Source organism: Indicator indicator, chromosome Z, assembly GCF_027791375.1.
Source record: "Indicator indicator isolate 239-I01 chromosome Z, UM_Iind_1.1, whole genome shotgun sequence".
Classification (NCBI taxonomy): Eukaryota; Metazoa; Chordata; class Aves; order Piciformes; family Indicatoridae; genus Indicator; species Indicator indicator.
In genome coordinates this window covers 46681567-46693937 of record NC_072053.1, presented here as the reverse complement: position 1 = coordinate 46693937, position 12371 = coordinate 46681567, and the positions used below count along the sequence as shown (strand labels likewise).

General features: G+C 41.7%; 1 protein-coding gene across 1 annotated transcript in view; it reads right to left on the bottom strand.

Annotated features, from left to right (window-relative positions):
- The window catches only part of TRPM6 (transient receptor potential cation channel subfamily M member 6), an 86684-nt gene that overhangs the window by 33032 nt on the left and 41281 nt on the right, over positions 1-12371 (bottom strand). The window contains exons 15-21 of the mRNA XM_054397585.1: positions 9695-9829; positions 8910-9190; positions 7702-7930; positions 6993-7148; positions 3486-3620; positions 2408-2536; positions 216-467 (exon numbers count right to left, since the gene is read on the bottom strand). Coding sequence (XP_054253560.1) covers positions 216-467; positions 2408-2536; positions 3486-3620; positions 6993-7148; positions 7702-7930; positions 8910-9190; positions 9695-9829 — 1317 coding nt within the window. The remainder of the gene's footprint in view (positions 1-215; positions 468-2407; positions 2537-3485; positions 3621-6992; positions 7149-7701; positions 7931-8909; positions 9191-9694; positions 9830-12371) is intronic.

Here is a 12371-nt window from a genome sequence, read left to right as displayed (position 1 = left end):
GCTTTTGTGAATTCATTCAAGTAATCACTAAATCAGAGAGAACTGAAATCTGATTGTGGTCAACTAAAAGACAGAAAAAGACTTGATATTTTCAGGTAATACATTCACTACAAATTATTAGGTGGCCTCTCCTTTGTCTGTCATTCTCATCTCTCACTACTGACCTTTACATGATGCCCTAACTGCAAAAATATTGTTTAAAGAACAATACTTACCATTTTCCCAATCATTGTCAGGTATGGGCCAGCATGCTGATTCACGGCAAAAAGATCAAGGAGCCGAGCATACCAAAATATTATATCCAAGCAGTAAAGTAGCCTCCCTGCAGTTCGAACAGGGGCATCACACCAACGCAAGCCAAAACCAATCATAAACAGGATGATAGCTATAGAATCAGTAAAATTCCAGTACTCATAAATCCACACCTTCACTTTTTGGTGGAATTTTCCAGGTTCTGATATAAATACCTGAGTAGAATAAAAAACAAAGCAAAACCAAACCAACCAACCAAACAAAAAAAAAAAAAAAAACAAACACAAAAACCCCAGTGGAACTCCATTAAAGTCACAGATTCATTCTTTAACCTTTTCTGCCTGAATTGTTTTGTGATATTTGGGAATATATAATTTTTTTCTTTTCTGTCTTTTTTTCCCTTTTTTATTTTACCTAGGCCTGTACTCTATGTTGCCCTTCACTGTTAATTGAGGTTTGTACTTAATCTATAGCATCATATCGCTCAAGTGTGCTACACCAAATAGGATAGCTCTTCCTAAGGAGAAATTTATTCTGAGCCTGAACCAGTTCACTAAAGAGCACGTTCCTCAGTGGAAAAATCAGCCAGTACAGAACTCCTATGCATATGCATCATTATAAATTAACTAGCATTTTCTAGAGGAATGGTCACGATCTGCAATAGCCTTTTCAAAAGCCTCTAAGTCATGGAAAGTACCAGCCTAACCTTGCTGGTGGGAAAATAACTAATGTCTTTTATTTCAGACTGAAATTATAAAGAAAGATCCTGGTATTCCACCAAGGACATGCTAAAAAAAGGTGTGCTGGCAACTAGCAAGGTAAGGAATAAAATGTTGCTCCTTGAACTGTGAGGTGACCCAGAGGCATTTTAAGCATCACTGAGCAAATGTGTGAAGTGGAATCTTTGGGAGGCCATAAATAAAACCTTTACACTTTGCACACATGAGGGTAATTATGCAGTGGTATGTAAGATCACAGTGGTAAGTACCAAGCAAAGGAGAGATTTTGAAATGTTATGCCCTGGTCCTGCAAGAATTTATGCATGTGAACACATTAATGTAAACAAGTAGTCCTGCTCAGTTCAGCTGGACTAACTTACATGAGGAAGTAGTTGCAGGATAGGGGCCTAAGGCTTTGTCACTTGACAAAACCTAGGCGAGTAGAGATTTTGCAGTTACAAATAACAAGGCTCTCAACAGTTAATTAGCTGCACAAGTAACACACAATGCCTCACAAAGTTTTTCCCAGCACACCAGAACTAGTACAGGGACAAAGAAAATCAAGTAGAAGATGAGAATTTGAAAGTCTCTAATGAATAATAATGCTAGAAAGAACAGATGATGTTTATATTGTCTCACCATCAACATTATGCAACAGCACAACAGTGATTTCCAAAGTGCTTGCAATTAGGTAATCCTTAAGTAAATTTTTTTTTCAATTTTATCTCATGCAGCTACATAATTTGTTTGTTTATCCAAGCTTCAATACATGCCCAGCACTTCTGCTGCCCTATGAAATCCTTTGCCTCCTTCATACTGACATCGCAGTCTTCTGAGCGTGTATCTGTTATAACAGCATCCTTCACTCCAAACTATGACTCATTTTTTGCAGTTTTATTCCCCTTAAAGCACAGTATATCAAATGTGACACAAAGGACAGGTCACACTACTATTGTTTATGTGCTGATTCTACAGTGAAGATATGCCCGATCAGGTACAACAATTCAGGAAACATATAGTATTTGTCCCCAGCCTCAGGTTCGGAATGCAAGTTGTGTGCAGAAGATTGGGTCTAATAACTGCACTTAATTTCAATAAGAATATCATTTTTCCATGCTCGATGATCCACTCAAAAAAGTTAAGAAATAGGTGTCTACACTGAGGCTTCAATCTCAACAATCACTCTCAAGCAACCTGCACATTATCAATGGCTTTACATAGAAACATAAGACATTTAAGGACAAACATTTAAGATGTATTTTCAAAGCCCAAGTACTGGTCCTCAGATAAAATACTCCTCCTATGTAAATGCCCTGTGTAATTCTTTTCTAAATTCTGTACTGAAAGAATACAGAATTTGGCATTCCTCAGTTTATGGCACTCTCTGGTTTATAAAATACCCTCTGTAGACAAGAAGTGCGAATGAGAAAACTTACCTCCCTGACTTTTTCAATAGCAGTGCTGAAAATATAAATTATAACAAGCCACTCTTGCACACTTGGTCTTGGTTCCATCTTCACCAACACAGTGTAAGTGAAAAGCATAAGAAATGCCATGTATGCCATCTACAAAACACACAGTATATATAACCCGTAAGTACAAAAATCTTCACACGTTTCTGCAAACTTCTTAACACGTGATTAGTCTGATAGTATGTATTTAAACTACTGGGGTACTGTCAGATTTTTGAGACCAAAATCTTCCCTCCTTATACATTATCAGGAAACTGGTGCTTTAGCACTGAAAAGAAAGGAACAGAAAATGAACTATAGCACACAGTGCATGTTCACTGGGCCACAAATCCATATATAAGATCACACCCCTTTATCTGCACGGTGTCTCAAATTTATCCTAACCTCCTCTAGGAGCAAGTAATCATTCTCAAAGCTACAAGAATCATTGCTGTTTAATCAGTGCCTTACAAAGCACATGAGGAGCAGTATCAGGTAGAAAGCACATATTCTAAAGGTATCAGACCTTACTAGAAACAGATATACGTGGAATATATATTAACTAACTATAAAGTAGTTAATTATACCATGTTAACATTTATGTTCATGTGCCTGATCTGAAACATCCTCCGCTTTACTGACATAGGGTTCGTTGCTAAGGTTGATTGAATAAATGTATATTTCTCTTAATCTATAGTAAATGATCTGTAGATTAATATTCATGCATTCAGATATAGTTTCTTCAGCTAAGCCCAACTTCAAATCTATTTCTACATGTGATATTAACCACTGTTAAAAGCTGTGCCTGAATTTTTCTTTAGTTCCTCATAACCATTATTTTTGTTTGTTAGTTTTTGCTGTTTTGTTTGGTTTTTCTAATGAAGCTGCATGACTTCAGTGGAAAAATTTTTCACTTGAGTGTGAGAATAATCAAACACCTTCCCACCCACTCCCACCATTAAGTGGCTACAAATCCATGCTAGACAAAGTAGAAGCAGTATCAAGTGGTATTTGAAGGATCAAGGGAGGGTTTGGTAGTTGAAGTTCTAGTGTTATGACCAACCGTGTGAAACCAAAACTTGACAATTGGTGCATTGTAGAACTCATAGATTTTCCTAGTGCCGGGCAGGTTTCCTTGTCCACCATCTACTTGGCTTTCACCAGACTTCTGAGCAACCTTCTCCACATCATAATCCTTCTTTAAAAGGAAACAACATTTTAAACCAAAGAAATCGTGGTCTATGATTGCAAAGGCTGTGGCATGTTAAAGGGAAGACAGGCACAGATTTTAAGCATTCTCCTTTACACACAAAACATTACAATAGCTTGCTTTCATCTGGTTATAAACACCTCATTTGCCATAATTAACACGCACACTTTTAGAGTTTGTTTTTATGACTACGGGCAGTGGACTGACTGTCAGCCAAACCTAAATCCACTCCTGTTTCTGCTTCACATTACTGTAAGTCTATAAGCAAGGTCACTTAAATACTCTGGGTCTCACTTTTCTCATCTCTGAAATACAGATAAATCACGACTCCCAGTATGACATAACTATATTAGCTAGAACTCTACTGACAACTGTGGCACATTCTGAAGTAAGGCAATAATTTCTGCATTTCCACTTAGTTCTACAGTTGCACAGAAAATGTCAAAAGAGTAAAATAATTAGATTTTAATATAGAATTTAATTGCTATTTTTTCATGTATTGTATATCTAATGAGAAGATGAGGATAAAAGAAGTTCTTATGAAGTAAGTTCTTACGACAAGGCCAAGTGCAGGGTCCTACACTTTGGCCACAGTAACCCCATGCAGCGCTGCAGGCTGGGGGATGAGTGGCTGGAGAGCATCCTGGCTGAGAGGGACCTGGGAGTACTGGTTGACAACTGGCTGAACATGAGCCAGCAGTGTGCCCAGCTGGCACAGAAGGATAATGGCATCCTGGCCTGTATCAGGAGTAATGTGGACAGCAGGATTAGGGATGTAACAGCACTGGTAAGGCCTCACTTCAAGTACTCTGTGCAGTTCTGGACCCCTCACTTCAAAAAAGATATTGAGATACTGGAGTGAATCCAGAGAAGATCAATGAGACTGGTGAGGGGGCTGGAGGGAAAGTCTTATGAGGAGAGGCTGGGGTTGTTTAGCCTGGAGAAGAGGAGACTCAGGAGGGACCTCATCACACTGTACGACTACCCGATGGGAAGCTGTAGTAAGGTGGGGGTTGGGATCTTCTCCCAGGCAAGAGGGCATGGTCTCACACTGCACGAGGGGAGATTTAAGTTGGATGTTAGGAAGCACTTCCTCATTGTGATGGTTTGAAACTGTCTTTTTAATTTTTCCTTGCAAAGTTCAGAACAGAGAAAGTGAAAGAATGTAAATAAGTCACTATTGGGTGTAAGAAAGCAAAATAACGATTGTTCTAAACACTTCCATTGGATAGATAGAAATGTTTAAGAACTATTACCCAAAACAAAGTGGGCACTCTGCACATTCTGCGTTCGGCAGTGGGGGCAGTTGCTGGGCTGTCTGGCTGCTGTTTCTTCTTCTCTTCTGGCTGAAGATAACACACTGACCTTGGCAGCTAAGTTAACAACTTTCTGTTTAACTAACTCTGCTTCTCTGTCCAGGGGGGTCTGGGGGGAAGCTCCTGGGAGAGAGAGAGACCCCTTTGGGAGGGTTCCCTTGGGGGGAAGCAAAGGGAGATCGGTTATGCTTTTCTGTTGATTGTATATATTTGTAAGTGTTGTGAATTTTGTATATTTGTACATAGTCATTGCATTTCATTGTAGATTTTAGACTCTGCTTGTAAATACAGCCTTCATTTGCTTCCAGACTGGGCTAGCCTGGTTATTGTCGGTGGGGGGGGAATTTCAGCTCACACTGACACACTCACAGAAAGCATAATTAGACACTGGAATAGGCTGCCCAGGGAGGTGGTGAAGCTGCTGTTCCTACAGGTGTTTAAGGAAAGACTGGATGTGGCACTTAGTGACATGGTCTAGTGGATGTGGTGGTGTTATGTCATAGGCTGGACTTGATGATCTCAGAGGTCTATTCCAGCCTCCATAATTCTGTGATTCTGTGAAGATCTGCCTACAAAAAATACAAGTAACATGCTTGATTCTGTATTCAGAGTTTGGCATTTGTCTGAGCACCCTGCTGAAAGTACAAACACCTGATTACCACTGAAACCTAAGATAAGCTGCAGACACACAACAGTGAGCAACTGACAGAGGACTAGAAGCTGCCGAGAACAATTTTCAGAGATGAAGGAAAAAGGTCTGGGGAAACTATACAGAGCCAATAGCCAGGCAAGGCTGAGGGAACCAAACCGCTACTAGTTACTGCTAGTAACTAGACATCTGCAGTATAGCACTTTTTATGTGACATATTTATCCCCACTACACAAAATTTCCTTGGGTCATCAGAGGAAAAACGGTTTTTTTCATCACAGTAAAGTGCTAAACAAGAGCCCACCACGCTTCTGCAAAATCCCTGAACAATAGTTCACTTTTATATTGTACACAAATTGAAAGTTAACTGAGAAGGTGCCAAGCAGTATACAATGCTTACCTACTCTAAGATAAGCAGAGCAGAGTGAAAAAATATTTCCTCACAACTCTCACTTGACAATGCTATATTCATTGGTTAGTGCCTGACCAATGTTTCTCTGCACCTGCTGTCTACCTCAGACTGAAAACTTTAGGAAATTTTCTGTTCAAGGAATGCTTTGTGGACAAGAAAGCATGGGCAGTTCTATTTAGCAGAGATCTAGGGGAAATTCAGATCCTAAAAGGCAAAGATTTATTCTGTAGGCTCCTCACAGGCAGGTCTAAGAAGGCCATCTGCACAACCACAGGTCCCTGCAGAGTGTTTCAGGACGCAGTTCAGGTCAGTAAGCCTAAAGCAAGTGCTTCTCTTGTGCTTTAAATGGCACCTCTGCTAGGCTTAAGCGACAGAAAGTAGAGAGACCCTGTTTTTCTACAAGGAGGGCAGGAGCTAAATCTCTGGAAGAACTGTGATCTAATTTGGGTAACAAAATCTCAAGGAAAGACTAAGAGTGAATGATGGCCATGGAGAGGGGGTGAGGTTGTGTCTGAGATGTGGGGCAGAAGCCACAAGCCAGGTAGAGTGGGAGGAAGGAGAGAATTAGAGAGGACGGGACCTAAACTGCCTCAGTTCTGCTGTTTCCTCCATTGGATGGCTTGACTAGAAACCTGAACTTAGTTTTATGAAAATGACTTTTCATATAATATGAAACCATTCTTAGATTACTTGGTATACAAGTTGTTGTGCAAGTATTTATCTGCAGCTTGAACAGGCCTTGTACCCAGAAATAATGGACAGATAATTATAATCTCATTAGAATTCTGCACTGACATCTAGGATGGGTGAAGTAACTTGTCCAAGGTTACTTCAGTCTGTTTCCAAACCAGGGATCAAACCCCTGCTTCTTGAGAACTGGGCCCCAACACTTCCAGCTCATCACCTTCTCTTTATTCATCAGGATTATACTGTGATAAACAGACAAACCCTGACACACAAATGACTGATTACCACAGACTAACCGGAGACAAGGCATCTTTAGAGCTAGCTGGACTCTGATCCGCATGATACCATGTGAACTGGTGGCAGTCTTGAGACTGAGGCACATGAGACATTTCAGCTTTGCTTTTAAATTCCAGCATCAAGATGGTGGGAGGCAGGAGAATACTCATAATGACCTAAAACAGAGACATAATTAAAGAGGCAAAAAAATAATTCAAAAGTGATAGCATAGGCCTGAGGCCCTAGTCAGGCATGCATGATGCCAGCACAAACCGAGTGCAGGGAATCTCTGTCATACTCCTAGATCCCTATGAATAAGCTCTTGACTGTTTTGTGGCTTTGATGAGTGTCATGGTATCTGGGAATATTTTAGATACTGCTCCTTAAGTCTGGAAGGCATTCCTCCCATTAGCAGATCTGACAGAGAACCAGCAGTATAAGGCAGGGAGAGCTGGAGGGGTAGGACTGAAGAGTGGTGAGAGAACGGGAACAGCAAAAAAAACAACTCACAAAATGCAATGTCATCCCACAGCTGCTTTTGCAAAGAAGTACATAAGAAGCAAGTACTCTCTTTCCTCCCCACCCTTCTTTTCTCTCCCAGATGTGCACATTACAATCCATGCTTAAGTACATCTGTCTGAAGCTGTATCAAACACTTTCATAACCATAAAGACACATATAAAGCATCCAAACAGCATCTAGATGCTCAGAAAAAGTGAGTGATGTTACCTTAAACCAGGAGTTCTTTCGCATCTTCAGACGTCCCATCCACATATCAGTCAGCAGCATCTGTGTACAAGTGTGAGATATGAAAGGCCGCAACCCCACGGACACTGCTAGTTTTAAGCAAGTTGAGTTGCTCCAGTTTTTTAGTTCATAGGTCAGCAACTTCATGGCCATCTGCTCATTTTGTTTGAATGCTTTGTCCAGCACATCTAAGGCTAGTTGGCCAAATTCCCTAGAGTAAAAAGAAATTTATGGTTAACATAATAGACATCAGTCAAAACTCAAAATCACTGCTCCAAAGAGGCTGGTTTGAAAACTCCATTAACTAATAATCCCACTAAGTATGCTCTCTCCCATTTTCCCCATTGTTTTATCAATATATATAATGAAAAGTATTTTCAGGAGTAAATCTAACTGTTTAGTCCTAATCCTTGTTTGCATATGGACCCTATGAAGTTCTGTGTATTTTGTTCAACAACTGACTCATCAGCAGTGTGGGAAAGCATCACTGAGAAGAGCCTGACTCCATCCCCTTGGCACTCACCCTTTATGTATTTATAAACACTGATGAGAAGATAACACCTTTCTTTAAATTAAGGTTTGGAGCTGCATGCAATACAAGACAGCACATCTTATTGTACTCTGCATTTGTGGCATGATTTCTACAAAGTATACATGTCATTAACAACACAAACTACCAGAAAACACTAACATGAAACTACAAACTTGAAGAAAATTCTTGGTCTTTTCATTTCTCACTCACTCAGTTATTTCAGTATGCATTTTTCTTTAGGCTTTACGCAGAGCAGGATTTAAGCACTATTTTCAGTATATTCATTACCATACTACAGATTTGAAAAACACAACACATATGTGCCATATGGCTTTTCAAAAAGCCAAACTGCAGGTGAAGCTGTAAGGGAAATTTCAGTCTTCCACCTGGTCTTTTAGCAGACAATGAGCCATGTATTTGTCACCTGTATTTCAATTTTCAAATATGCAACTAGATAACATGCTAATAGTTTTCCTTTAACTCTCAACCAGACTGCACAGCAACACAAAGCTCCATCATACAATATGAATAGTGGAAAGCTTACACCATGTCTTTTATACTCCGTAGTCCATGACACCTCTAACTTTACAAACTCTTTGTAGATTTAAAAAATATCTAACTATTCTAAGCACTGCAGAACTTCGTTAAGAATTCATACTTAGAGTACTTCTTGAGTTCTTCTGAAGTGTCATCCACCATGTTGCTCTGTTTAGCTTCACGCGCCATTGCCCTGTAGAGTTTACAAGCGACAACAGCCTTGACCATGGCTTCCTCTCCATGCTGCCAGAAAAACATTGCCAACTTCTGCCTTTTCATTAACACTGCCCAAACTAGGAGGTCATTATAGGGGTAGATAAAGCCAGATGACTCATAGTTCTCTGCAAAGTTTATATCTTCTTTCGATTTCTTCTTACACTTTGGGAAAGCGGTGGATTTTTCCTAAAAGTTTGAGTTTTTAAAAAAAGAATATATTGATGAATGTTTGAAGTTCAGATTAATGAAATTAAATTGCATGAAAATATGAATTATAAGGAGCAAACTACTTGATTATTATCCACATTTAAGTCATAAACCACAGCTAGGATCACATTAACAACACTAAGAAGCAGTGGTGGCAAAACACTCCTGTCTGTACCCATGCCATTTGTATCCTTCCATTCCATAGTGATACCAAGATCATACTTTGACTTGATGCTCAGAAACTTGGTGATCCTACATTTCCTTGAATAAAAGCCTTTAACAACAAATGGATGGAAGTTAAAAATATGACAGAAGGAGTCTGAGCTTGATTTCAACATTGAACTGCCAGATTTGCACTTAATGAACTGTAAAACATCAGTTCCACTACAATTTAAGTAGAGCAATGTATGTCTAAATCTGTCAATAAAATGATCAGCAGACTTTTGTATCCTAAGGAAAGTCTAGAATACACAGTTACATTACCTTGCATTTGTAAGGCTGTGCTGTTCTGAAGAACTGAGAATGCAAAGTACTTTCAGCAGATCCCATTCTGCTACCCGATTGATTACTCTGATGCAGGGAATGAGAGAGGCTCTGAGAAAAGCTGGAGAGCACTCTCTATATCCAAAGGCATGCCACAAAACACAAGCAGAGAAACAGAAATTAGAAATCAAATTTGTCTGTACATATCTCTGCAATAGTGCCTGTAGAAACCAATGTTATTCAAAGACTAGTGAGTCAGCAATCACTATAACTGCCACTGAAGCTTAAAGGAAATTTTTTTTCCTCATCTAACTAAAAATAGCCCCTTTCACATCTAATTAAAAAAAAATTCTTAATCTCTGAATTCCAAATACTGATTTTTATAGCATTCACCAATTACTACAACAACAATTTCACAGAATTGGAATCACACAACATGAAACCTCTTCGAAACGCCTACCCTTCTAAAGAGTGTCATGAGGTCTTTAAAAGATTGAAGTTCTCTGAACTTTTTATTGAACCATTTCCTCTGCTAGCATCCTTGGGAATTCTGTTCAGTGTTGACTGAAAAGGAAGAATACGTGCTGGGCCCCATCCTGTTCAATATCATTACTGATGATGTAGATGAAGGAATTGAGTCCATCATCAGTAAGTTTGCAGATGACACCAAGTCAGGAGCAGGTATTGATCTGCTGGAGGGTAGAAGGGCCCTGCAGATGGACCTGGGCAGGCTGGATGAGTGGGCAGAGGCCAGTGGGATGAAATTTAGCAAGACTAAGTGCGAAGTTCTACACTTTGGCCACAACAACCCCAAGCAGCACTACAGGCTGGCAACAGAGTGGCTGGAGAGCAGCCAGGCAGAAAGGACCTGGGGGTGCTGGTTGATAGTAGGCTGAATATGAGCCAGCAGTGTGCCCAGGAGGCCAGGAAGGCCAATGGCATCCTGGCCTGTATCAGGAATAGTGTAGCCAGCAGGACAAGGGAGGTTATTCTTCCCCTGTATTCAGCACTGGTCAGGCCACACCTTGAGTACTGTGTCCAGTTCTGGGCTCCTCAATTTAAGAGAGATGTTGAGGTACTAGAATGTGTCCAGAGAAGGGCAACAAAGCTGGTGAGGGGTCTGGAACACAAGCCCTATGAGGAGAGGCTTAGGGAGCTGGGGTTGTTTAGCTTGGACAAGAGGAGGCTCAGGGGTGACCTCATTGCTGTCTACAACTACCTGAGGGGAGGTTGTAGCCAGGTAGGGGTTGGTCTCTTCTCCCAGGCAACCAGCAGCAGAACAAGAGGACACAGTCTCAAGTTGTGCTGGGGGAGGTATAGGCTGGATATTAGGAGGAAGTTTTTCACAGAGAGAGTGATTGCCCATTGGAATGGGCAGCCCACAGAGGTGGTGGAGTCGCCATCGCTGGAGATGTTCAAGAGGAGACTGGATGAGGCACTTAGTGCCATGGTCTAGTTGATTGCTTAGGGCTGGGTGGTAGGTTCGACTGGATGATCTTGGAGGTCTCTTCCAATCTGGTTGATTCTATGATTCTATGATTCTATGAATATTACCAGCTGAATTGCTAACACTACTTCCTGCTGTTCTTAGATACATAGTCACATGGTTTCACTCATCTCTGTTAAGGTCTTACTTCATGAGGATACAGTGAAGAGTGTTACTACCACTTCTATGTGTTACAACTCCTTCTATGATCAGGTGACCAGCCTGGTGGACGTGGGAAAGGCTGTTGATGTAGTCTACCTGGACTTCAGCAAGGCCTTTGACACTCTTCCCCATAGCAAACTTCTGGCCAAGCTGTCAGCCCATGGCTTGGACAGCAGCACTCTGTGCTGGGTTAGGAACTGGCTGGAGGGCCGAGCCCAGAGAGTGGTGGTGAATGGTGCCACATCCAGCTGGCAGCCTGTCACTAGTGGTGTCCCCCAGTAATCAGTGCTGGGCCCCATCCTGTTTAGTATCTTTATTGATGATCTGGATGAGGGGGTTGAGTCCATCATCAGTAAATTTGCAGATGACACCAAGCTGGGAGCAGGTGTTGATCTGTTAGAAGGTAGAAGGGCTCTGCAGAGGGACCTTGACAGACTGGACAGATGGGCAGAGTCCAACATGATGGCATTCAACAAATCCAAGTGCCGGGTGCTGCACTTTGGCCACAACAACCCCATGCAGAGCTACAGGCTGGGGTCAGAGTGGCTGGAGAGCAGCCAGGTGGAAAGGGACCTGGGGGTACTGGTTGACAGTAGGCTGAACATGAGCCAGCAGTGTGCCCAGGTGGCCAAGAGAGCCAATGGCATCCTGGCCTGCATCAGGCATAGTGTGGCCAGCAGGAGCAGGGAGGTCATTGTACCCCTGCACACAGCAGTGGTTAGGCCACACCTTGAGTACTGTGTCCAGTTTTGGGCCCCTCAGTTTAGGAAAGATGTTAAATTGCTGGAGCATGTCCAGAGAAGGGCAGCGAGGCTGGTGAGAGACCTTGAGCACAAGCCCTATGAGGAGAGGCTGAGGGAGCTGGGACTGTTTAGCCTGGAGAAGAGGAGGCTCAGGGGTGACCTCATTGCTGTCTACAACTTAGGGAGGTTGTAGCCAGGAGGGGGTTGGTCTCTTCTCCCAGGCAACCAGCACCAGAACAAGAGGACACAGTCTCAAGCTGCGCCAGGGGAGGTTTAGGCTGGAGGT